This window comes from Theropithecus gelada, chromosome 11, assembly GCF_003255815.1.
Source record: "Theropithecus gelada isolate Dixy chromosome 11, Tgel_1.0, whole genome shotgun sequence".
In the NCBI taxonomy this organism is placed as follows: domain Eukaryota; kingdom Metazoa; phylum Chordata; class Mammalia; order Primates; family Cercopithecidae; genus Theropithecus; species Theropithecus gelada.
Window position 1 is genome coordinate 113,416,563 of NC_037679.1, and position 27,384 is coordinate 113,443,946.

Below are 27,384 nucleotides of genomic sequence, written 5' to 3' on the forward strand. Positions count from 1 at the left end.
ACACCTTTTCTTTGTCATCCTAATCCTGTCTCCTTATTCAAAGTCTTTTTTTTTTTTTTTTTTTTTTTGAGACAGGATCTCACTGTCAGCCCAGGCTGGAGTACAGTGGTGCGATCATGGCTCACTGTAGCCTCCTTCATCCTCAGGCTGCCAAGTAGCTGAGACTACACACGTGTGCCACCACACCTGGCTAATTTTTGTATTTATTGTAGAGACAGGGTTTCACCATGTTGCCCAGGCTTGTCTCAAACTCCTAGGCTCAAGCAATCTGCCTTCCTCAGCCTCCCAGAGTGTTGGGATTATAGGCACGAGCCACCACACCTGGCCACAACAAGGACTTTAAATGGGCTGGGAGCAATGGCTCATACCCGTAATCTCAGCACTTTGGGAGGCCAAAGCAGATGGATTGCTTGACCCCAGGAGTTCAAGACCAGCCTGGTAAACATAACCAGACCTCATCTCTGTTTTATAAAGTAAAAATGTATCTGGCTTTTTTTAAAGCATACAACTATTTGACAACAATAGCATATAAATGAGGAGGAAGTTTATTAATATTAATATGCTTTAACATCTTTCTTTTGTTCTGAATCATGGTAATGATCTTGATTAACTTTAGACTTTCTTAAGTTTAAGTATGCATGCTAGGGTATAGGATAAAAGAAATTGTCAAGGCTGCAGAGAGCTGTGATCGTACCACTTACACTTCAGCCTGAACAACACAGCAAGACTCTCGAAGGAGAGAAAGATAATCCAAAAAAGAAAAGAAACTGGAGAAGATGCAAAGCAAAAAAATACATTGTTACAAATAAATCTAAATACATTGGCAATTACAACAAATATAATTGGACTGAATGCTTCACTTAAAAAGATTGGCCGAGGCTGGGCGCGGTGGCTTCCACCTGTAATCCCAACACTTTTGGGAGGCCAAGACAGGCAGATCACCTGAGGTCAGGAGTTCCAGACCAGCCTGACCAACATGGTGAAACCCTGTCTCTGCTAAAAATACAAAATTAGCCAGGCGTGGTGGCACATGCCCGTAATCCCAGTTACTCAGGAGGCTGAGGCAGGAGAATCGCTTGAACGCAGGAAGCAGAAATTACAGTGAGCCGAGATCGTGCCATTGCACTCCAACCTGGGCAACAAGAACGAAACTCCATCTCAAAAAATAAAAAAATAAAAAAGACTGGCTGGGCCCAGCGGCACGTGCTTGTAATCCCAGCACTTTGGGAAGCCGAGGCAAGAGGATTGCTTGAGCCCAGGAGTTCGAGACCAGCCTGGGCAACGTGGCAAGATCCTGTCTCTACAAAAAAATAAATTAACCAGTCGTGGTAGTGCATGCCAGTAGTCCCTCCTACTCAGGAGGCTGAGGTGGGAGGATCGCTTGAGCCCAGTAGGCAGAGGTTGCAGTGAGTCACGGTCGTGCCATTTGCACTCCAGCCTGGGCAACAGAGCAAGACTCCATCTCAAAAAAAAAGAAAAATACAGAAGAGAAAGTGAAAATGATCACCTATAGTTAGCTATTGTTAACATTGTTCGTGGATGCTTTGAGGCAATATTGTATGATTTTTAAAAGCCAAGCAGAAATTAAGGACATTTAGGTTGAACTAACATGTTAGGATGATGATAGAGATGTATCAGGATGACAAAGAAGGCTTTTGTGTGTGTGTGTGTGTAATAGAGATGGGTCTGTGTGAGCAGGCTGGTCTCAAACTCCTGGCCTGAAGTGATCCTCCCATCTCAGCCTCCCAAAGCGCTAGGATTATAGGCAATGAGCCACGGCACCTGACCAAAAGAGGGCATTTTATAGTTAATGTTCTTAAAAATATCATCAGTTAATCTGTACTATTTTTTCTTTTTTCTTTTTTTTGTTTTAAGGAGACAAGTTCTCACTTGCTTTGTTGCCCAGGCTGGAGTGCAATGATGCAGTCTCAGCTCACTGCAACCTCTGCAGTGATCCTCTCACCTCAGCCTCCTGAGTAGCTGGGACTATAGGTGTGCACCTCCACACCCACCTAATTTTTTTTTTTCTTTTCAGTTTTTGTGGAGGCAGAGTCTGACTATATTACCCAGGCTGATATGAAAATCCTGAGCTCAAGTGATCCTCCCACCTCAGCCTCCCAAAATGCTAGGATTACAGCCATGAACAGAATTTTATTTTTAAATGTAACCCTAAATTTATCTGGTGGTATCATTGACTGACTTTGACTCTTTTTATTTTTTATTTATTTATTTATTTATGAGGCAGAGTCCTCTCTGTCAACCCAGGCTGGAGTGCAAGGGCACGATCTCAGCTCACTGCAACCTGCACCTCCTGGGTTGGAGCAATTCTCCTGCCTCAGCCTCCTGAGTTGCTGGGATTACAGGCACCTGACACCAGGCCTGGCTAATTTTTGTATTTTTTATAGTAGAGACAGCATTTCACCATGTTGGCTAAGCTGGTCTCGAACTCCTGGCTTCCGGTGATCCGCCTGCCTCAGCCTCCCAAAGTGCTGGGATTACAGGCGTGAGTCACCACACCCAGCCTGACTCTTTTTAAATAAATTTGCTTTCTGATTTGAAAAAGTGTGAGAAATTAAGTAAGTTAAAAGAAAGCAATGCTGGAAAAAAAGATGTTTTGTAGAACTTACTGCTGTTTTAATTTTTAGGTTCCCACTTTCCTGTTGGAGTAGTCCCTCCAAGAACAAAATCACCAACACCCGAATCTTCGACAATAGCTTCATATGTAACCTTGAGGAAAACGAAGAAGATGATGGATCTAAGAACGGTATTTAACTGGAAATTAATGTCTAGAAAGATTCTCAGACCTATTTATTGCTTTTTTACATGTTTTCATTTTCAGTGTCTTATCAAAATTATTTTTGCATACTCGAAGAAAAACTTAGTAATCTTAGTTATTCTTAAAATTTCGTTTATATTAGCATGTCAGAGGACAGACCTAGTCAATACCTAATTTAAGTTTCTTTTGATCAGCCTAGACGTGGAGTCATAGTCGTAGTCCACGATTTGTGGAATCTATTCTCTAATCACTGTGCTACACTCCTCGATGCCTCTAAGAATTTTCTCGATGAGAGGTATAGATGTGTCCTGTGGCCACCCAAAAGTTAATGGATTTTCTAGCTATCATGAGGTTGCAGGGCCTTTTAGCTATGGTATTAATAGCTTTAGAGTTTGCCAATCCTCTGGTTACTCTGAGAAATGTGAGTTGGGACTGGAAAATAAATCCTATATTTTACATTTTCATCTGAGATTCATTTAATTCAAACTCTAAACCAGTCTTGTTTGTTCTTTGGAAAATGCTGAGAATACTTAACTCCTTTTCTTCAAGTATTCTCTAGAAATTCGGGCTGCAAAAATACTTCCACTTTTTATCTTTGTAAATACTCTACCTATTTGGTATGAGATAATTTGAAGCTATAAGACAAGACTGAAAGGTACTACATATAAGATATATGGCTAGTCTTTTTTTTTTTTTTTTTTTTTTTTTCAATGGATAGGGTTTCACTCTGTTTCCTGGGCTGAAGTGCAGTGGCATGATCATAGCTCACTGCAGCCTCCAACTCCTGGACTCAAGGGATCCTCTCACCCCAGCCTCCGGGCTAGCTGGGACAATAAGTATGTACCACCATACTTGGCTCATTTTTTTTTCTTTTTTATTAGTAGTGACGGGGTCTCACTCTTGCCCAGGCTAGCTATTCTTCAAAGATATTAAAGCACAGCTACAAAGTATATGCCAGAAAACTCGGCTGCATTTATATATAAGAAATGTAATGTTTTCAGTTAGTACGAAATTATAAAGATCCATAGAAATAATTATCATGGAATAAAGATAATGTATCAGCATTAACATTAATGGTCATGATTCTGAAATACTATTGTTTGTTCAGAGAGTTAGGCATTTTTTACAGATTGGAAGATTTCATTGGAAATGTTAAAGCTAAAATAACAAGTCTACAGAAAAAGGACTACAAAAAGTGCATTTTAAAATCAAGCAGAGGCCAGGTGCTGTAGCTCACACCTGTAATCCCAGCACTTTGAGAGGCCGAGGCAGGCAGGCAGATCATTTGAAGTCAGGAGTTCAAGACCAGCCTGGCCGACATGGTAAAACCCTGTCTCTACTAAAAATCCAAAAATTAGGTAAGCGTGGTGGCAGGCGCCTGTAGTCTCAGCTACTCAGGAGGCTGAGGCATAAGAATCAGTTGAACCCAGGAGGCAGAGGTCACAGTGAGTTGAGATTGCACCACTGTACTCCAGCCTGGGCAAGAGAGTGTGAAACTCTGTCTCAAAAAAAAACAAAAACACAAATATAAAATCAAGCAGAAAGATACTAGCAGGTTTAGGCCAGTCATAGTAGCTCATACCTATAATTCCAGCACTTTGGGAGGCCAGGTCTGGAGGATTGCTTGAGCCCAGGAATTCAAGACTAGCCTGAGCAACATAAGGAGACCCCATCTCTACAAAACTTACCAAAAAAAATTAGCCAGGCATAGTGGCCAGTACCTATGGTCTCACCTACTCAAGAGATTTGAGCCCGGGAGGGTGAGGTGAGCCATGATCGCCCCACTGCACCCCAACCTGGGCAACAGAGCGACAGCCTGTCTCAAAAAAAAAATAAATAAAGTTAAAATCACAAGGGAAAATATATTTTACCATTTATTAAGTGGAAATAGTTCATCATAAAGATCTTCGTCCTCATCATCTTCACATTGACTAGATGGAAGAAGAGGGAGTTGTTTTTTTGGGGGGTTTTCTTTGTTTTTTTGGAGACGGAGTGTCTCCCTGTTACCCAGGCTGGAGTGCAGTGGCGCGATCTCAGCTTACTGCAACCTCTGCCTCCCGGGTTCAAATGATTCTCTTGCCTCAGCCTCCCAAATAGTTGGAACTACAGGCGCCAGCCACCATGCCCGGCTAATTTCTATATTTTTAGTGGACAAAGGGTTTCACCATGTTGGCCAGACTGGTCTCTAACTCCTGACCTCGTGATGATCTGCCCGCCTCAGCCTCCGAAAGTGCTGGGATTACAGGTGTGAGCCACCATGCCCAGCAATGGAGTTGTTCTTAACTGTCTCAGGAGTGGCAGAGGCAAAAGAGGTAGAAGTAGAAGGAGAGGCAGGCACACTCGGTGTAACCTTTATTGAAAACAATCCTCATATGCTGGGCGCGGTGGCTCAAGCCTGTAATCCCAGCACTTTGGGAGGCCGAGACAGGCGGATCACGAGGTCAGGAGATCGAGACCATCCTGGCTAACATGGTGAAACCCCGTCTCTACTAAAAATACAAAAAACTAGCCGGGCGAGGTGGCGAGCGCCTGTAGTCCCAGCTACTCGGGAGGCTGAGGCAGGAGAATGGCGTGAACCCAGGAGGCGGAGCTTGCAGTGAGCTGAGATCCGGCCACTGCACTCCAGCCCAGGCGACAGAGCGAGACTCCGTCTTAAAAAAAAAAAAGAAAACAATCCTCATATAAATGGACTTCTGCAGCTCAATCCTGTGTTGTTCAAGGAACAACTGTATGTATATGTGTGTGTATATATGTGTATGTGTGTATATATATAGGTATGTGTGTATGTATATGTATACTTCATTAAGCATTTTCAAATATGACTGATTTATAGAAAATAAGTGTTTTCATAGTTTTATTACTGATAAGAAAGAAAATATCTAGGGGTGTTTGCTCTATTTGTCTTTTCACGGTAAATGTATAACTTAAAACATTACATTTTCATCAAAATAAAAGAAATCTGTAATATTTAGACACGTGCCCCTGCTTTTCTCCTCGTTTGAGTTTTATGCAGCTTTCCGTTTCAGGGTCATGGGACTGGCTTACTCCAGAGCTACCATATTCTTTGTGTGTGTGTGTGTGTGTGTGTGTGTATTTTTTTTTTTTTTTTTTTTTTTTTTTTTGAGACAGACTCTCACTCATTGCCCAGGCTGGCACAATCTCAGTTCACTGCAACCTCTGCCTCCCGGGTTCAAGCGATTCTCCCACCTCAGCCTCCCGAGTAGCTGGGACTACTGGCATGAGCCACCATGCCTGGCTAATTTTTTTTGTACTTTTGTAGAGACGGGTTTTCGCCATGTTGGCCAGGCTGGTCTTGAACTCCTGACCTCAAGTGATCCACCTGCCTCAGCCTCCCAAAGTGCTGGGATTATAGGCATGAGCCACTGCACCCAGCCTGCCCTGCCCTTTTATGGTGGGCATGGTGGTGTTTTTTGTTTTACCCAGATTTTCTGGAACTGAATTATGAGGGTTTGTTTGTTTGAGATGGGGTCTGGTTCTGTCATCCATTCTGGAGTGCAATAGCATGATCTCAGCTCACTGCAACCTCCACCTCCTGGGCTCAAACCATCCTTCTACCTCAGCCTCCCAAGTAGCTAGGACTATAGGCGTATACCACCACACCTGCCTGGCTAATTTTTGTATTTTTGGTAGAGATGGATTTTCACCACGTTGTCCAGGCTGGTCTCAAACTCCTGGGCTAAAGCAGTCCACCCACCTCAGGCTCCCAAAGTGCTGGGATTACAGGTGTGAGCCACCGCTCCTGGCCCATATACTTTTTTTTTTTTTTTTAAGACAGAAAAAAAAACTTTTTGTTCCTCTTTTCTCTCTCCTCCCTTATATATCTTCTCACTTTTTCTTTCTGTCATTGACCATACCTCACCAATTACCAGTTAAGGATTAAGTAGCAATTTCATGTGCCTTTCTGGTGATATCTAAATGACACTCAGAACCTCTTCTTGTGATTTTGAAAACAAAATAAATAAATGCACTTTACAAAATTTTTTATTCCATCATACTTTTCAAAAGTTTTCATCTATGTATTGATATGTTCATTTTTACATTGAAGGAAAGACCAAGAAGTGCGGTGGAACAGCTCTGTTTGGCTGAAAGTACTCGACCTAGGATGACGGTGGAAGAGCAAATGGAAAGAATAAGAAGACATCAACAAGCGTGCCTGAGGGAAAAGAAAAAAGGATTAAATGTTATTGGTGCTTCAGACCAGTCACCCTTACAAAGCCCTTCAAATTTAAGGGATAATCCATTTAGGACTACTCAGGTATATGAATTGCATTTGATTATTCTTTTGTGTAAATCTAATATCACTGAATTTTGGAATCAGAGTTACATGATTGATAGGTCTTAAAAGGTCTGCAGTATGGATAGTTATTTTATATTATTTAATTCTTGTAATAATAAGCTAAAACAGCTAAGTAAAATGTAAATAACCCTGAGTTCAAGATACCAGAGCTAAACTACATGTTGGACGCCCGTGGACCAGTTGTGGACTTAATGTCTTCAACTGTACGGTGATAATACAGCTGCCCAGACACTAAGAAAATAAAAGGGTTTTCAACAAATGTAAAATGCTATGCAGGTTACCAAGATAGTCCCCAATTCCCCTCTCAATAAAATATGTATTGCTCTGTGTCCTAATTTAACATGACCTAAATTGTAGCAGGAGAGAGCTTCTAAATAAAGTTCCAAGTGTGCTGTCCATCACCTCTCACTTCAGGCTTAAAAAGTGATGCCATTTTGTTTCTTTTTTTTTTTTTTTTTTTTTTTTTTTGCCACTCTTTATAAATTCAGAGATAGCAGCCTAGTCAACCTGTTCAGTAGCTTCTGTCTGGTCTGTCCCTGTTTGTAGACACTTGTCACCTAGCAATAGTATCTTAAAAGTTTGTCTATAATGGCATAAACTTAATGCATCAGCTGAACATGCTTTCCTGTCCTAATGGACATCCCCTCTTTCCATCTAATCAAGAGCAGGCATTGCTAAAGGAGACTAAACAAAGCAACAGTTTGAATTGTGGCACATTCTGCAAATTACAAAATAAATGCTTTTTTTAAAAGAGATGAGAAAAATGTGTGGAATACTGCTATATATATAAATTTTCTTTGTTAGTTTTCATAAGAAAACTTCATGAGTGAAGAGCCAGCTTTGTTCTATTTTCAGAATTAACAGGCACTATTTATAAAATATACATGCATGCACAGTATGAATATAAAAATGCTATACGTCTTTTGAGCAGACTCGAAGGAAGGATGATAACGTTAAGGAACTGGACATTGTCATTAGAGAAAATGATGTAAAGCCAGACCGTGAAACTCCCACAGCAGAAATTGTTCAACTAAAAGAAACTGAACCCCAAAATGTGGACTTCAGCAAAGAGGTAGCAAGATTATTTTAAGAAAGATATTCCAAAGGAATAGATTAGTGAAGATTAAATCAAGTGGTAAGGTTGAAAATAAAGTATATTTCTTTCAGTCACAGAGGCCATAGAGCTAAATGAAAAAATAAGCTTTCTTTAGTTTGATTGATGTATTCAGCCTCATCAAAGCATGCATTAATTGGCCAGACACAGTGGCTCGTGTGTATAATCCCAGCACTTTGAGAAGCTGAGGCAGGCGGATCACTTGAGCTCAGGAGTTTGAGACCAGCTTGGGCAACATGGTGAAACCCTGTCTCTACTAAGAATACAAAAATTAGCCAGGTGTGGTGGGATGCATCTGTAATCCCAACTGCTACTGGGGAAACTGAGGTGGGAGGATCACCTGAGCTCAAGTTGCAGTGAGTAGAAATGGGCCACAGAGTGAGATCCTGTTTCAAAAAAAAAAAAAAAAAAAAAATGCGGCCTGGCACAGTGGCTCACGCCTGTAATCCCAGGACTTTGGAGGCCGAGATGAGTGGATCACTTGAGGCCCGGAGTTCGAAATCAGCCTAGCCAAAATAGTGAAACCCTGTCTCTACTAAAAAATACAAAAGTTAGCCAGGCATAGTGGCACATGCCTATAATCCCTACTTGGGAGGCTGAAGCAGGAGAATTGCTTGAAGCCAGGAGTCGGAGGTTGCAGTGAGCCGAGATCGCGCCACTGCCCTGTAGCCTGGAGGACAGAATGAGATTCCATCTCCAAAAAAAAGAAAGAAAAAAGAAAAATTTTTTTTAAAAACTGCATTAACTGAAAATTTAAAACATAATCAGTCAGGGCTAGATTAAATTGTCATTAATCCCTGTTAAAGAATCTTATATCCCAACAGCTAGGTCTGTTGCACTATGCATCATCTCTTTTTTTTGAGACACAATCTCACCCTGTCGCCCAGGCTGTAGTGCAGCAGCGTGATCTTGACTCACTGCAACCTCCGCCTCCCAGCTTCAAGCGATTCTCCTGCCTTAGCCTCCCAAGTAGTTAGGATTACAGGCATGTGCCACCACGCCCAGCTAATTTTTTGTATCTTTAGTAGAGACAGGGTTTCACCATGTTGACCAGGCTGGTCTCGAACTCCTGACCTCGTGATCTGCCCATCTCGGCCTCCCAAAGTGCTGGGATTACAGGTGTGAGCCACTGTGCCCGGCCTGCATCATCTCTTTAGACAAATAACTTTTTGCATCCTAGTAGTAAAGAATGTTAATATTCTTAATATACTTGAACCTAAATTTATTATCACTAAATATTTGATAGAGTATGATTGTTTAATAAACTGTATTTTGGAATTATTTTAGATTTGCTAATCTAATGTGGTAAGAATTCTTTGAAAAGAAAATTTTTCTTTTTTATTCTATAGTTAAAAAAAACTGAAAACATTTCATATGAAATGCTTTTTGAACCTGAGCCAAATGGAGTAAATTCTGTGGAAATGATGGATAAAGAAAGAAACAAAGAAAAAATGCCTGAGGATGTTACATTCAGGTAATATTTAAGAAGAGCAAAGGAATCATTCACAAAATTGTATAACTGCTTAAAAATGGTGAACTTTAGAGTCAAAAGTACTGGATTTCAGCCCCAGCTTAGCTAGCTAAGAGCTATACAATCTTGAGCAAGTTATATAACCTCTTAAACTACGCATTCCTCACTTGTAAAAATGGCAATAGAGCTGGCTGCACTGGTGCACATCTATAATTCCAGCACTTTGAAAGGCCAAGGCAGGAGGATCACCTGAGCCCAGGAATTCAAGACCAGCCTGGGCAATGTAATTAGACCTCATCTCTGAAAAAAAAATTAGCCAGGCATGGTGGCATGTGCCTGTAGTCCCGGCTACTCGGAGGCTGAGGTGAGAGGATCACTTCAGCCTAGGAGTTCGAGGCTGCAGTGACCCGTGATTGTGCCAGTACACTCCAGCCTGGGCAACAGAGTGAGACGCTATCTCCAAACAAAAAAAAAAAAAAAAAAAAAAAAAGGCATAATAGCAGTATCTGACAGGGATATTGTAAAGATTAATATGAAAACACATGTGGCAGGGAGCAGTGGCTTACGCCTGTAATCCCAGCACTTTGGGAGGCCAACGGGGGCCAATCACTCGAAGTCAGGAGTTTGAGACTAGCCTGGCCAACATGGTAAAACCCTGTCTCTACTAAAAGTACAAAAATTAGCCAGACATAGTGGTGCATGCCTGTGGTCCCAGCTACTTGGGAGGCTGAGGCAGGAGAAATGCTTGAACCCAGGAGGCAGAGGTTGCAGTGAGCTGAGATCACACCACTGCATTCCAGTCTGGGTGACAGAGTGAAACTCCATCTCAAAAGAAAAGGAAAAAAAAAAAAGAAAAAGAAAATACATGTATAGCACTTAACACTGTGCTTAGCACCCAGGAAGTATTCAATAAATGATACTTCACTCCAGGTGCCTGCCTGTAGTTGCAGCTACTCAGGAAACTGAGGTGGGAGGATTGCTTGAACCTGGGAGGGCAAGGCTACAGTGAGCCATAATCACGTCACTGCACTCTAGCCTGGGCAACAGAGCAAGACCCTGTCTCAAAAAAATTTTTAAAAGAGAGATAAATACCTTAAAAAAAAAAAGTCAAAAGGCATATAAGCTGTGGCAGAGTAAGCAGTTTAGCACTGCCTATACAGTCGGCCCTCCATATCCATGGACTCAGAACCCATGGATATGGAGGGCCAACTGTACTATGCCATTTGATATAAAGGACTTGAGCATCTGCAGATTTTGCTACCTGTAGCGGGTCCTGAAATCAATCTTCCCAGGTAATGATTGACAGTGGTCAAAATTCTAAGCTGTCTCATAAGAGTTCCAGAAATTATGGTGATTTTCTTTTTCCTTTTAGCTATATTTCTTTTTTTTTTTTTTTTTTTTTTGAGACAGTCTCGCTCTGTCACCATGGCCGGAGTGCAGTGGCGCAATCTCAGCTCACTGCACTTGGTTCCCAGAGGGGAACCTCCGCCTCCCAGGTTCAGGCTATTCTTCTGCCTCAGCCTCCTAAGTAGCTCGGACTACAGGCACCCACCACCACACATGGCTAATTTTTTTTTTTTTTTTTTTTTTTTTGTATTTTTAGTAGAGACGGGGTTTCACCATGTTAGCCACGATGGTCTCGATCTCGTGAGCTGACCTCATGATCCGCCCGTCTCGGCCTCCCAGAGTGCTGGGATTACAGGCATGAGCCATTGTGCCTGGCCATCTTTTAGCTGTCTTTTTTTGTTTTTTTTTTTTTTGAGACAGTCTCACTCTGTCACCGGGGCTGGAGTGCAGTAGTGCGATCTAGGCACACTGCAACCTCCACCTCCTGGGTTCAAGCGATTCTCCTGCCTCAGCCTCCCAAGTAGCTGGGATTACAGGCGCATGCCACCATGCCCAACTAATTTTTGTATTTTTTAGTAGAGACAGTACGGGCATGTTGGCCAGGCTGGTCTCAAATTCCTGACCTCGGGTGATTCACCCACCTCAGCCTCCCAAAGTGCTGCGATTACAGACATGAGCCACCATACTCAGCCTTAACTGACCTTCCTAAGAGTATATCTTCAATCTTTCCCTCCGTTAAAAATATTACCAGCACTAGAAAACAGAAATGCTGTGGTTTAATGTGATTAGGAATGCCTTTATTTCTTAAATGAATAGCAAGATTGAATTTGAAAAGTATTTGACAATGTCTGATAAGAAAAATATCTCTGCTGAATTTTTGTATTAAGAAGCATGGATTAAAACACACGGTATATTAAAAATTGATGAGTTCATAATGATACAACAACAAAAAAATTGTTGGCCATTTTAGAGGATGCTAGAGAATCAACTTTTATTCCAAAACTTGCTACATTAAGGGAAAGGATCAAGTATTTATCATGTTTTTTTCACAAACTGTAACCAAATAGTTTGAGGAAACTTTTATTTTTAGAAGAATTTCAAGCAAGAGTCAGTATCATTGCTTTGTGGCTGGTCACAGTGGCTCATGCCTGAAATCCCAGCACTTTGGGAGGCCGAGGCAGGCAAATCAATTGAGGTCAGGAGTTTGAAACTAGCCTGGCCAATAATATGGTGAAACACTGTCTCTACTAAAAATACAAAAATTATCTGGGCCTAGTGACATATGCCTGTCATCCCATCTGCTTGGGAGGCTGAGGCACAAGAATTCCTTGAGCCAGGGAGGTGGAGGTCACAGTGAGCCAAGATCCTGCCACTGTACTCCAGCCTGGGTGACAGAGTGAGAATCTGCCTCAAAAAAAAGGGAGTGTCATTGCTTTGCTAACCCTAATGAAATATTGGATTTGAATAGTATTCCTCAGTGGCTGCCAAAGCTGTCAGCTGAAAATCTGACAAGGAGCTTTATGTGAATGGGTCAACCCAATAACCCCTGAACTCACTGATCTTTTTTTTTTTTTTTGGCGGGGGTGGGGATGGGGTCTCACTCTGTGGCCCACATGCTGGAGTGCAGTGGTGCAATCTTGGCTCACTGCAACCTCCGCCCCTGCTGATTCAAGCGATTCTCCTGCCTCAGCCTCCCAAGTAGCTGGGTTTACAGGCGCCTGCCACTGTGCCCAGCTAGTTTTTGTATTTTTAGTAGAAACGGAGAAACAATCTGTTAATGCGATAGTTCATGACACCCACCTAATGAAGTGTTACTTGCCCCTCCAAACCCTAAATTTGAATAAGCCTTAAAATCATACAACTTTGGCCAGGCGCGGTGGCTCACGCCTGTAATCCCAGCACTTTGGGAGGCTGAGGTGGGCGGATCACGAAGTCAGGACTTCGAGACCATCCTGACTAATACGGTGAAACCCCGTCTCTGCTAAAAATACGAAAAGTTAGCCAGATGTGGTGGCAGGTGCCTGTAGTCCCTGCTACTCTGGAGGCTGAGGCAGGAGAATGGCAGAGACCCGGGAGACGGAGCTTGCAGTGAGCCTACATCACGCCACTGCACTCCAGCCTGGGCGACAGAACAAGACTCTGTCTCAAAAAAAAAAAAAAAAATTTAATAATAGTAATAATACAACTTTATAGAGAATCTTGAGGGATACAATCATCAGAATCCAGAATGTGATAAACTATATAGGACAGATAGACCAGGTTCTTTTACATATAAATGGCAAAGAGTAAAAGGGATCTGGGGCAGTTTGTTTTGGATTAAAGTAGACTTTAAGGAATTTGTCAGGTAATATATGGACTTTGTTTGGATCCTGATTCTAATTCTAAAATGACATTATGAGGCACCAGGAAAATTTAAGCACTGACTGGATATTTGATGGCATTAACATATTAAAAATATGTACTGAAGTACTTACAGATTAAATATCATATCTAGAATCTGCTTTAAATGGTTTAGGGAGCGAGGGTTTTAGGGCTTAGATGAAGCAAGATTGGCAAACTGAGTAATTATTGAAATGAATATACAGGTTTATTATTTGCTCTAATTCCTTTGTTTGAAACTTTCAAAAAAAAGAAAAGATTACTTGTAGGAAAATGTTAATTGTTAAACATAGGTGGTGGCATCTTTTATAACAAAAAAAGAAGAAAAATTAATTGTATTCTATAGTGACAAATTTTTAAATTCCAATCTATTTTCATCAGCCCTCAAGATGAAACACAGATCACAAATCATAAACCAGAAGACCATCCTGAAGAAAATACAAAGAACAATGCTGACGAACAGGAAGAAACTGTTATTTCTTATGAATCAACTCCTGAGGTTTCTAGAGGAAATCAAACAATGGCAGGTAGCTAGTATGCATTTCATAATTTTCTACCTGGTGCTTCCTCTGAACTTCTAAATTTATTTTCCATGGGGAGATTCTAAGAAGGGAATCACTTAAGTACCTTGACTGTAGATTCGTCAACGTTTGCTTCCCCAAGTGTACCTTCAGGAGGGATGCGGTCCCTGCCAGAGTCTACTCTGGCAGAGGGATCAACACATTGGTTTTGGTTTTGCTTTTTCCTTTCAATTTTAACATATAGAGTAAACTTTTTCTAATAAAATCTTTCAGCCAGGCGCGGTGGCTCACGCCTATAATCCAGCACTTTGGGAGGCCGAGGCAGGTGGATCACAAGGTCAGGAGTTCAAGACCAGCCTGGCCAAGATGGTGAAACCCCATCTCTACTAAAAATACAAAAAATTAGCTGGGCATGGTGGCAGGCACCTCCAATACCAGCTACTCAGGAGGCTGAGGCAGAGAATTGCTTGAACCCGGGAGGCAGAGGTTGCAGTGAGCCGAGATCACGCCCCTGCACTCCACCCTGGATGACAAGAGTGAAACTCTGTCTCTAAATAAATAAATAAATAAGGTAGTGTGCACAGGAGGTCTCACTGTTAAAAAAAAAATTGTCACTGGCCAGTTTTGGTTATTATGTAGCAGGTCTGGATCAAAGTGGTATGATAGTATTAAAACCACAGCATTTAAATCATCTATAGTATATAGCTGCATAAAACTAGAAAAGTGGCAACAGAAAATTAACCTCAAAGCAAAAAAAAAAAAAAATTATATATATTTTTTTGTTTTTGTTGTTGTTGTTGTTGTTGTTTGAAACAAAGTCTTGCTGTCTTGCCCAGGCTAAAATACAGAGGTGCGATCTCAGCTCATTGCAGCTTCCGGCTCCTGGGTTCAAGCACTTCTCCTGCCCCGACCTCCTGAGTAGCTAGCAATACATGCACGAGCTACCATGTCTGACTAATTTTTGTATTTTTACTAGAGTCGGGGTTTCAGCATGTTGGCCAGGCTGGTCTCGAACTCCTGACCTCAAATGATCCGCCAGCCTCGGCCTCCCAAAGTGGTGGGATTACAGACATGAGCCACCACACCCAGCCAAGAAAAACAAAAAAACAAAAACAAAACTAAATAGTCTTCAGGAAACATTTTATACTGAATAATTAGATTGCAGATTAGAAAATAACAGGCTGGGCGGCCGGTGGCTCACACCTGTAATCCCAGCACTTTGGGAGGCCGAGGCGGGCAGATCACAAAGTCAGGAGATTGAGATCATCCTGGTTAACACAGTGAAACCCCATCTCTACTAAAAATACAAGAAATTAGCCGGGCGTGGTGGCGGGCACCTGTAGTCCCAGCTACTCGGGAGGCTGAGGCAGGAGAATGGCGTGAACCCGGGAGGCGGAGCTTGCAGTGAGCCGAGATCGTGCCACTGCACTCCAGCCTGGGCAACAATGCAAGACTCTGTATCTAAAAAAAAAAAAAAAAAGAAGAAGAAGAAGAAAATAACAGGCTGGGCACATAATCCCAACACTTTGGGAGACCGAGATGGGCGTATCGCATGATGCCAAGAGTTCGAGACCAGCCTGGACAACATAGACTGCATCTCGATTAATAAAAATTTGTTTTTAATTATTTAAAAAGAAAAAATCACGGTAGAACCAAATGCATCTATTACTTACTTCTCAAAACATGTTCTCATTTTTGTGGGATTACAACATCAGGATTTACTTCTCCAAATGTGTCTTAAAGATTTTTATCTTCTCCCATTTTCTTTGTGTGTTTTAGTGAAAAGTCTGTCCCCATCTCCTGAGTCCTCGGCATCGCCAGTTCTGTCCACTCAGCCGCAGCTCACAGAAGGCTCACATTTCATGTGTGTGTAGTCCCAGAAGAAGTACGTCATTTCCCTTTGCATTTGTGCTTTAGAGTTTTTCACTTGTATTTTATGACTCATCTGTTGGTTTAGTGAATCAAAACTGGGATTAGTTCTGGACTGTGCATAGGGATAGTTGGCAGAACAAGTAGGCCGTATCTTGGAACCAGGGTCAGTAACAGATGCTAACATTGGCTCTTCCGATGATTTGCTGTGTGACAGCATTTTCTTTGTCTCTTATTTCATCATCCAGAAAAACAACAAAATTTGGAGGGTATGGCCTGTGCCAAGACTTGCAGTGTTGTGCAGCTGTGCTTCTACTTAATGTTCCTTTCCATAGCCTGACCTGAGAATTCTGTTTAAGTCATTACACGTTGACTGTGTAATGCTTTTTACAGTTAGTGTGACGTGTCTGCCCACTGGGAATTTGCTAATTATTGTAAATGACAATGAAATGTTTATGGTACAGCCAACTTGATAGAATATTAAAATCTTTAATGTCTATCTGATATTATTTCTAAGTAATTGCATTCTATTAAGTCACGGAGGTAGTTACTAAAACCAAGGATGGTATCAGGGAGAAGAAGGAATCCTTTCTTGAACAGTGTTCCTTAGAGCACAGATTTATAATTGAGAATAATTTCCTAAATTCTTACTTTTAAACTTTCTAGACAATTGCTAATTTTAACCTATAATTTAGTACTTATAGAGTACTCTAAATGTTTTTTAACTTTTTATGAAAGCTCTGGTATAGAGTAAGAATGTTATGCCTCTTTCTGCATTTTCTTTCTCACAGCATCTACCATATCTAGTCAAGTTTAGTGCTTTAGGATTACCACCAGTTTCTGCTGAACAATTATAAGCATTAGTACTAACATATTCTTTTATTTATTTATTTTTTTTTCTTGTTTTTTTTTTTACGTTATTTCTTTTTTCAGAGATGTCACCCATGCTGGAGTATAGTGGCATAATCATAGCTCACTGCAGCCTTAACGTCCTGGACTCAAGCAGTCCTCCTGCCTCAGCCTTACAAGTAGCTGGGATCACAAGTGCACGCCACCACACCTGGCTAATATTTTGATTTTCTTGTAGAGACGGTCTTACTAAGTTGCCCATGCTGGTCTCAAGCTCCTGAACTCAAGCTAACCTACCACTGCGCCTAGCCTCTTTGATTTTTACATTCTGAAAATATTTCTTTTATTTATTTTTTTATTTTTATTTTTTTTTTTTTTTTTTGAGACAGGGTCTTACTCTGTCACCCGGGCTGGAGTGCAGTGGTGCAAGATCATGGCTCAGTGGTTCACTGCAGGCTGACCTCCCAGGCTCAAGCAGTCCTCTCACCTCAGCCCCCTGAGTAGCTGGGACTACAGTTGTGTGCCACCATGCCAGGCTAATTTTTTTGTAGAGATGGAGTTTTCACCATGTTGCCCAGGCTGGTCTCAAACTCCTGAGCTCAAGTGATCTGTCTGCCTCAGCCTCCCAAAGTGCTGAGATTACAGGTGTGAGCCACCACACCTAGCCTTTTTTCTTTCTTTTCAAGTATGTTTTAAATTTCACTAGCTTTGGGTACAAGTGGTTTTGGGTTACATGGAAGAATTGTACAGTGGTGAAGTCTGAGATTTTAGTGCATCCATTACCCGAGTAGTGTATGTTGTAGCCAATATGTTTTTTTTATCCTTGTGTGACCTTCCACCCTCTCCCTTGTGAGTCTCCAGAGTCCATTATACCACACTGTATGCCTTTGCATACCCATAGCATAGCTCCAACTTATAAGTGAAAACATACGATATTTGGTTTTCCTTTCCTGAGTTACTTTACTTCGAATAATGGTCTCTAGCTCCATCCAAGTTGCTGCAAAATACATTATTGTATTCCTTTTTATTACTGAGTAGCATTCCATGGTGTATATAAACCACATTTTCTTTATCCACTCCTTGGTTGATGGACACTTACGTTGGTTGCATACCCTTGGAGTTGCAAATTGTGCTGCTATAAACATGCATGTAAGAAAATGAGTTATTACTCATTTGTTGGGTTAGTGGGATTGGGTTAGTGGGATTGCTGGATCAAATGGTAGATCTACTTTTCGTTCTTTAAAGAATCTCCACACTGTTTTCCATAGTGGTTGTACTAGTTTACATCTCCACTGGCAGTGTAAAAGTGTTTCCTTCTCACCACATCCATACCAACGTCTGTTGTTTTTTGACTTTTAAATTGTGGCCATTCTTTTTATTATTATTATTTTTTTGAAATTCTCTCTCTGTCACCAGGCCGGAGTGCAGTGGCACAATCTTGGCTCACTTCAACCTCCGCCTCCCGGGTTCACGCCATTCTCCTGCCTCAGCCTCCCGAGTAGCTGGGACTACAGGCGCATGCCACCACGCCCGGCTAATTTTTGTATTTTTAGTAGAGATGGGGTTTCACCGTGTTGGCCAGTATGGTCTCGATCACTTTACCTCATGATCCGCCTGCCTCAGCCTCCCAAAGTGCTGACATGACCCACTGCACCCGGCCAATTACGGCATTCTTGCAGGAATAAGGAGGCATCTCGTTGTGTATCTTCTTTTGAGAAATGCCTATTCCTGACATTTGCCCACTTTTTGATGGGATTATTTGGTTTTTTTCCTTGCTGATTTGTTTTGAGTTCCTTCCAGATTCTCGATATTAGTCCTTTGTTAGATTCATAGTTGGCAAATATTTCCTCCCATCCTGTTGTTTCACACCTTTTTGTAGCAACTATAATCTGTGCCCTTTTTTTCAGCCCAAAGTTTTTTGTTGTCTTTTCATATTTGTAACTTTTATTTGAGATTATGTCTACCTGGAACCTCAAAGAGGCTGTTGTTTGTTGTTGGTTGGTGTCTGTGCAGGATTGAAGTGCTTGCTGGAGAGTTACAAATAACCTAATTGTTACAGTATTACGTGTGTTTTGCCTCTGTCACTTGTGTTTAAGCCTTTTTTGTTTTGTTTTGTTTTGTTTTGTTTTTTCCTTTTTTTAGACCAGGTCTCACCCTGTTGCCCAGGCTGGAATGCAATGGTGAGATCTTGGAGCCTTGTCCTCCTGGGCTTAAGTGATCCTCCCATGACAGCCTCCCAAGTAGCTGGGACCACAGGCATGTGCGACCAAGCCTGGCTGATTTTTTGTATTTTTTGTAGAGTAGGGGTTTCACCATGTTGCCCAGGCTGGTCTCAAACTCCTGAGCTCAAGCGCGCTGCCTGCCTCGGTTTCCCAAAGCACTGAGATTACAAGATTGAGCCACCACACCTGGCTGTGTTTAAACTTTTAATTTAATACGTTTAGAAGTGACTGTTGAGGCCAGGCACGGTAATGCCAGCACTTTGGGAGGCCAAGGCTGGTGGATCACTTGAGGTCAGGAGTTCTAGACCAGCCTGGCCAAAATGGTAAAACCCCATCTCTACTTAAAAATACAAAAATTAGCTGGGCATGGTGTCGGGCACCTGTAATCCCAGCTGCATGGGAGGCTGAGACAGGAGAATTGCTTGAACCTGGGAGGCAGAGGTTGCAATGAGCCAAGATCACACCACTGCACTCCAGCCTGGGTGACAGAACAAGACTGTCCCAAAAAAAAAAAAAAGAAGAAAATCTGGGTATGGTGGCTCACACCTGTAATCCCACACTTTGGGAGGCCGAGGCAGGCAGGTCACCTGAGGTCAAGAGTTCAAGACCAGCGTGACCAACATGGAGAAACCCAGTCTCTACTAAAGATACAAAATTAGCTGGGCGTGGTGGCACATGCCTGTAATCCCAGCTACTTGGGAGGCTGAGGCAGGAGAATCACTTGAACCCGGAGGCAGGGGTTGCAGTGAGCCGAGGTCGTGCCATTGCACTCCAGCCTGGGCAACAAGAACAAAACTCTGTCTCAAAAAATAAAATAAAAAAAAAAGTGACGGTTGCTACTGGTGACATAATAACACAAAACATAGGAAAAATAAACATTGGACTTATTTGATTCATTAAGAGCCATTCATATAATATTTTGATTCAATAAACAGATTATGACTGTACACATATCCTTCCAATAATAAAGGATATTCTGAGTTAAAACTCAAGCATATTTCCAGGTTCCTTAAATCGTTATAGGATTTTATTTTGTTTTCCTCTTATTCCAAGAGCAGTGGCATTCTGTAATGAGGGATAATTATTGTCAGATATTTTCTAGTCTCATGGTATGCAGCCACCACAAACAACTAAAGGGCATGAAAACTTGTATTTATTATTTTATATCTTCCTATTATGCATATGCCATCTTTCTGAACTAGCGGTTTTGGCAGGATTTAGGAAACCTTTACAAATGACACTACTATGTAGGCAGCTCAATATATTACTACATATTTTAGTGGAGTTATGCAGATGTTTGCTCATTTTGTTGATCTTTGGATTCAGCTGCAAGTTTGGATTTTTTTTTTTTTTTTTTTTTTTTGCAGTTGCAAGATTTAATAGAGTGAAAACAGAGCTCCCATAAAATGGGAGGGGACCCAAAGGGGGTTGGGGGTTGCCGTTGCCAGTGGTACATTTTTTATTCCGTATTGCTATTTATAATTGCATTATGTTGGCCAGGCGCAGTGGCTCACATCTGTAATCCCAACACTTTGGGAGGCCGAGGCGGGCGGAACACAAGGTCGGGAGATCGAGACCATTGTGGCCAACATGGTGAAAACTCCGTCTCTACTAAAAATACAAAAATTAGCTGGGTGTGGTGGCGTGCACCTGTAGTCTCAGCTACTCTAGAGATTGAGGCAGGAAAATCACTTGACCCCGAGAGGTGGAAGTTGCAGTGAGCCAAGATCGCACCACTGCACTCCAGCCTGGTGACAGAGTGAGACTCCATCTCAAAAATAATAAGAAGGCCGGGCACAGTGGCTCACGCCTGTAATCCTAGCACTCTGGGAGGCTGAGGCGGGCGGGTTGCCTGAGTTCAAGAGTTTGAGACCAGCCTGGGCAACACAGTGAAACCCCATCTCTACTAAAACACAAAAAATTAGTTGGGTGTGGCGATGTGCATGTGTAGTCCCAGCTACTCAGGAGGCTGAGGCAAGAGAATTGCTGGAACCCGGGAGGCAGAGGTTGTGTGAGCCAAGATTGCGCCACTGCACTCCACCCTGGGCAACAGAGTGAGACTCCGTCTCCAAAATAATAATAATAATAATAATAATAATAATAATAATAATAAGGAGGAGGAGGAGGAGGAAGAAGAAGAATTGCATTACATTATGTTTCCTTGTGGGGCCGAGTATAGTGGCTCATGCTTTTAATCCCAGCACTTTGGGAGGCCAAGGCAGGCAGATCACTTGAGGCCAGGAGTTCGAGACCAGCCTGGCCAACATGGTGAAACCTCGTCTCTACTAAAAATACAAAACTTAGCCAGGCATGGTGATACATGCCTGTAATCCCAGCTAGTTGGGAGGTTGAGGCAGGAGAATCACTTGAACCCAGGAGGCAGTGGTTGCAGAGAGCCAGGATCGCACCACTGCACCCCAGCCTAGGCAACAGAGTGAGACCCTGTCTCAAAAAAAAAAAAAAAAATTGTATTATGTTTCTTTGCTTTGTGAATTAAGCTATGGAAATTAAGAAAAATATCCTTTGGTTGCATTGTGTTTTAGGATTTTCATGGCCATGCTTGTCAGTTCTGTTGTTATAGAATGTCACCCTTAGTTACTTTGGGAAATGGTAATTGATTAACGTTGCAGGTGTCAAAGTAATTTCCTCTTTCTTATTTTTCAGCTATACTGACTTCTGTTGAAACCATTCAAAGCTAAAGACATGGACCTTCAGCAGTGTAAGAAGATATTGTACAGTATATTTTAAATCTATGAAATTCATAGTTCTGATGCTTTTGGTCACAGAGCATCATTTTATCACTTCTGGAAAATGTTTATTCCAAAACAGCTTTAATGGCCCATATGTACACTCCGTAATCTCAAGGTTATTATTCTGACACCAGCTTGCTGCTATGATTTCAGAGCACATAAGTAAAGGTGCTTTTTAATGTGCAGTCTATTGCCAGAGCTTACTTAGTTGCTGATTTCCAGATTTCGATGTTTCTGAAGTCTAGGTGAATTTATATATTTTTTTTTTTGCTTTTCATTTTCTTAAGTTAGTTATTATTTCCAATGAAGCTTGTTTTCTTTTTTTTTTTTTTTTTTCCTTCCCATTTTGGCTACCGCAGTGCTTTTGTTTCACACTTGATTTGTAAAAATTTTATATATATATATATATATATATATTTAAAATGTGCCATTTTATTGCTAAGTGAAGTATGTCCTGTTTTCTGCTATAATTCTTTCTCGGTCAGATTGCAATGTCAGCAGTTACTGCCACACTCCTGTCAGCTTAAACACAAATGTTACCGCTTATCTTTTCTTAAAAAAAAAAAAAAAAACAAAGTGTAGGTATTTTGAAGTACTGGGCTTATATTTCATTGGAATACATGTGTACAGCAATAAGCAGGTTTTCAAATCCAGTACTTAGTTTGTGTACAAATGTAATTATGTTCATTGTGTATATATTATACAATGAGCACATGTAATGTATTAAAGGCTACTTACTATTGTTTAAATGCAAATGTTCATATCTCATTTCTTTTTTATCATGTTAAATAAATGTTGATGTTCTTAAATCAGTTGTGTTAGAATTTTTGTTCTTTCCATCCAAAATTGAAAGTCTTAAGACTCAAGAGAGTTCTAGAAGAAAAGGTACTCTGTTAATCTGATAATCCTAGACAACATCCTAAAAGACCCTTGTCGGTCCAGCCCTCCCATGTCAAAGTTGAGGACCTTGAGGCTCAAAGAGATCAATTGACTTGGCCACAATTTAATGACAGAATTTTGACCAGACTATAGTTTTTTCTGACTTTTCCTCTAAGTACATTACATTAGCTCATTACCACTAGAGGAGTTTAGTTTTGTGAAGTCTTTCACTATGTTTCTATTTGCTTCCATGTTTCAGAAAGTAAAAGTAAGACTACTTTAAGCATCAATTGTCGTGCTCTGCTTAGGGATTGGACTTTGAGAGAGGTGTGTAAGGCAGCTATTTGTCTGACATGGGTAGCTAGAAACCGTTTCATCATAAGTAGGACCCTCAGAGATCATTTTCTCTCACAATATATTCTTTGCAGATGTTCACGCTCTTCAGAATCAATTACATTTTCTTCCCTCTGTAACCTTTTGTTCATGCTATATATTGTTCCCAGAGTACACGGAAATTTGATGCTTTTGGATTCCTGCATAAAATGGCTGAAACTAAATTGGCATTAGTCAGTCTTTTTTTCCTCCCCATCCTATGTTAAAGAGGATTTAGATTTAATTCAAAATGCAAATGTATAAAAATTCTTCTCCAAACACAATGAAAAGAGATGCAATGTATATTGGGAGATGAAAGAAAACAGAAGTGAAAATGGACCCCTCTCTGTGTCCGTGTACATATGTGTAATATGTTTACACATACTACCTTTCTCTAAAGATGTCACACAAAAGTCTTCTCAAAAGAAATAGTCACCAAATTATTATTTCCCTTTAGTCATGATACAATGATTGTTTCAGATCTTTTGTCATTGTGTTGGGGAACAATTGCTTTTGTTTGGGTTTTTTTTTCTTTTTTATCTTTTGAGATGGAGTCTTGCTCTGTTGCGCAGGCTGGAGTGTAGTAGCCTGTGATCTCGTCTCACTGCTGCAGCCTCCGCCTCCTGGGTTCAAGCAATTCTCTTGCTTCAGCCTCGCGAGTAGCTGGGATTACAGGCTCATTTTGCGGGTGTTTTGGGGGATTTTTTGAGACGGAGTCTTGCTCTGTCGCCAGGCTGGAGTGCAGTGGCCTGATCTCACCTCACTGCAACCGCCTCCTAGGTTCAAGGGATTCTCCTGCCTCAGCCTCCCAAGTAGCTGGGACTACAGGCACACAGCACCACGCCCAACTGATTTTTGTATGTTTTTGTTTCGTTTTGTTTTTTTGAGGCGGAGTCTTGCTCTGTCACCCAGGCTGGAGTGCAGTGGCAAAATGTCCACTCACTGCAAGCTCCACCTCCCGGGTTCACGCCATTCTCCTGCCTCAGCCTCCTGAGTAGCTTGGACTACAGGCGCCCGCCACCACACTGGGCTAATTTTTTGTATCCTTTAGTAGAAACGGGGTTTCACCATGTTAGCCAGGATGGTCTCGATCTCCTGACCTTGTGATCTGCCTGCCTTGGCCTCCCAAAGTGCTGGGATTACAGGCATGAACTACCGCGCCCAGCCGATTTTTATATTTATAGTAGAGATGGGGTTTCACCATGTTGGCCAGGATGGTCTGGATCTCTTGACCTCGTGATCCGCCCACTGCAGCCTCTCAAAGTGCTGGGATTGCAGGTGTAAGCCACCAAGCCTGGCCTAATTTTTGTATTTTTAATAGAGATGGGGTTTCACCATGTTAGCCAGGCTGGTCTCAAATTCCTGACCTCGTGATCCACCCACCTTGGCCTCCCAAAGTGCTGGGGTTACAGGCGTGAGCCACTGTGCCCAGCCTTGTTTGGGTTTTTGTGGGAAGGGAGTGTGTGTGTGTGTGTGTGTCTCTTTGGTTTTATTAAGCACAACATTTTTTAACTGTTCCAAGAAGGAAAAATATTCCTTACTGGGATCCTTAGAAGCCTAGAAAATATGGAGAAAGCAGCATGAACTAGTTGTGATTCTTGTCAACATTTCAGAAAGCCAGATGAAAACCGTTTATTCACGAACAGTAAGTCCATCGGGCGTAGTGGCTCACACCTGTAATTCCAGCACTCTGGGAGCCTGAGGCGGGTGGATCACCTGAGGTCAGGAATTTGAGACCAGCCTGGCTAACATGGTGAAATCCTGTCTCTACTAAAAATACAAAAATTAGCTGGGCGTGGTGGTGTGTGCCTGTAATCCCAGCTACTTGGGAGGCTGAGGCAGGAGAATCACTTGAACCCGAGGTGGTGGTGAGACAAGATCACATCACCGCACTCCAGCTTGGGTGACACAATGAAACTCTGTCTCAGAAAAAACACACAAACAGTAAGTCAGCATAGATGCTTATTACATGCTATAACAAAAGGGAATACTAGTTCTTCAAACATTTTAATTAGATCAGTACCTTCCGTCTTCTTAGAGTTCGCCTTATCTAACTCCCCCTTACTGGAGTGGTGCACACATGGCCCGGGAAGTGTGGAGACTAATGGTAAGGAGGGCAGGCAGGTTGGCAGGGCCTTTACTTCAGGTAGGGGAATCAGCATGAGGGAGCTACTTCCCAGAGGCTTGGAAGCTTGCTCTGAAGTTCTTAGTGCTCAGCGTCCTGTTGGGTTGATGGCTTTACAAGTCCCTCATACCCACCTACCCCCAGTTTATAGAAAGACGAGTCATACTGCTATGGTGATCAAAAATGAAACAGGCCGGGCGCGGTGGCTCAAGCCTGTAATCCCAGCACTTTGGAAGGCCGAGACAGGCGGATCACGAGGTCAGGAGATCGAGACCATCCTGGCTAACATGGTAAAACCCCGTCTCTACTAAAAAATAAAAAAAAAACTAGCCGGGCGTGGTGGTGGGTGCCTGTAGTCCCAGTTACTCGGGAGGCTGAGGCAGGAGAATGGCATAAACCCAGGAGGCGGAGCTTGCAGTGAGCTGAGATTGCGCCACTGCACTCCAGCCTGGGCAACAGAGCGAGACTCCGTCTCAAAAAAAAAAAAAAAGAAACATAACTTTTTTTGCTGGCATACCCTCAAAATTGTTTTTAAAAACTCAGCTGCAGGCCAGGCGCGGTGGCTCAAGCCTGTAATCCCAGCACTTTGGGAGGCCGAGGCGGGTGGATCACGAGGTCAGGAGATTGAGACCATCCTGGCTAACACAGTGAAACCTCGTCTCTACTAAAAATACAAAAAACAAGCCAGGCGAGGTGGTGGGCGCCTGTAGTCCCAGCTACTCGGGAGGCTGAGGCAGGAGAATGGCATAAACCCGGGAGGCGGAGCTTGCAGTGAGCTGAGATCCGGCCACTGCGCTCCAGCCTGGGCGACAGAGCGAGACTCCGTCTCAAAAAAAAAAAAANTGCTAGAACCACAAACTAATAGATATGATGGTTTTTTATTCAAACTTCAAACGATAAAATAAGTGAGGTATTTACTGATGCTAAAAAGCCCTTTAAAAAAAAAAAAAAAAAAAAAAAAAAAAAAAAAAACTCAGCTGGGTGCAGTGTCTCACACCTGTAATCCCAGCACTTTGGGAGGCTCGGATGGGAGGATCGCTTGAGGCCAGGAATTCAAGACCAGCCTGGCTGACGTAGTGAGAACTAGTCTCTACAAAAATAGAAATAATTAGCTGGGTACGGGTGGTGCGTGCCTGTAGTCCTAGCTACTCAGGAGGCCAAAGCAGGAGAATCACTCGATCCTGGGAGATGAAGGCTGCAGTGAGATGTGATTGTATCACTGTACTCCAGTCTGGGTGACACAGCAAGACCCTGTCTCCAAAAAAAGCAAAAAATAAAAACCAACTCTGTACCTCCTTGTACATTTTCAAGTTGACATCTACAACTTTTCATAAATTCAAATAGAAGAAAAAGGCCAAGCGTGGTGGCTCATGCCTGTAAACCCAACACTTTGGGAGGCCAAGGTGGGCAGATCACTTGAGGTCAGAAGTTCGAGACCAGCCTGGCCAACATAATGAAACCCTGTCTCTACTAAAACTGCAAAATTTAGCCAGGCATGGTTGGGAATGCCTGTAATCCCAGCTACTCCGGAGACTGCAGCAGGAGAATTGCTTGAATCTGGGAGGCGGAGGTTGCAGTGAGCCAGGATATCACAGTACTCCAGCCTGGGCAATAGAGCAAAACTCAGCCTCAAAAAAAAAACAAAACAACAACAACAAAAAAAAAACTAAAAGATGCAAGTTCTGACCTACTGTCAATACTGCTTTTTTTTTTTTTGAGATGAGGTTTTGCTCTGTCGCCCGGGCTGGAGTGCAATGGCAAAATCCTGGCTTACTACAACCTTTGCCTCTAGGGTTCAAGCGACTCACCTGCCTCAGCCTCCCAAGTAGCTGGGATTACAGGTGCCTGCCCACCGTGCCTGGCTAATTTTTGTATTTTTAGTAGAGACGGGGTTTCATTGTGTCAGCCAGGATGGTCTTAAACTCCTGACCTCAAGTGATCCGCCCGCCTCAGCCTCCCAAAGTGCTGAAATTACAGGCACAAGCCACTGTGCCTGGCCCAATACTGACTTTTTAAATAAATTGTTACATCGGTCTTTATTTTATTTTATTTTATTTTATTTTATTTGAGACAGAGTTTCACTGTTGTTGCCCAGGCTGGAGTGTAATGGTACAGTCTCAACTCACTGCAACCTCTGCCTCCCGGGTTTAAGTGATTCTCCTGCCTCAGCATCCTGAGAAGCTGAGAGTACAGGCGCCCGCCACCACTCCTGGCTAATTTTTTTGTATTGTTAGTAGAGACAGGCTTTCACCATGTTGGCCAGGCTGGTCTTGAACTCCTGACCTCAGGTGATCTGCCCGCCTCAGCCTCCCAAACTGCTGGGATTACAGGCATGAGCCACCACACCTGGCCCTATACCTTTTTTTTTTTTTTTTTTTTTTTTTTTTTTTTT

General features: G+C 42.2%; 1 protein-coding gene across 5 annotated transcripts in view; it reads left to right on the forward strand.

Moving 5' to 3' along the window:
- PLEKHA5 (pleckstrin homology domain containing A5) overlaps nt 1–22,425 on the forward strand; it is a 250,338-nt gene extending 227,913 nt beyond the window's left edge. For 3 of the 5 annotated variants that reach the window (XM_025401931.1, XM_025401933.1, XM_025401934.1), the window contains 7 exons: nt 2,646–2,764; nt 6,843–7,052; nt 8,026–8,166; nt 9,558–9,682; nt 13,787–13,932; nt 15,706–15,811; nt 21,531–22,425. In XM_025401931.1, coding sequence (XP_025257716.1) covers nt 2,646–2,764; nt 6,843–7,052; nt 8,026–8,166; nt 9,558–9,682; nt 13,787–13,932; nt 15,706–15,800 — 836 coding nt within the window. In that variant the 3' untranslated portion in view covers nt 15,801–15,811; nt 21,531–22,425. Of the gene's footprint in view, nt 1–2,645; nt 2,765–6,842; nt 7,053–8,025; nt 8,167–9,557; nt 9,683–13,786; nt 13,933–15,705; nt 15,812–16,728; nt 19,671–21,530 lie in introns of those variants that run through there. The other 2 variants (XM_025401932.1, XM_025401930.1) reach the window with 2 other exon arrangements.
- Nucleotides 22,426–27,384: the final 4,959 nt, after the last annotated feature.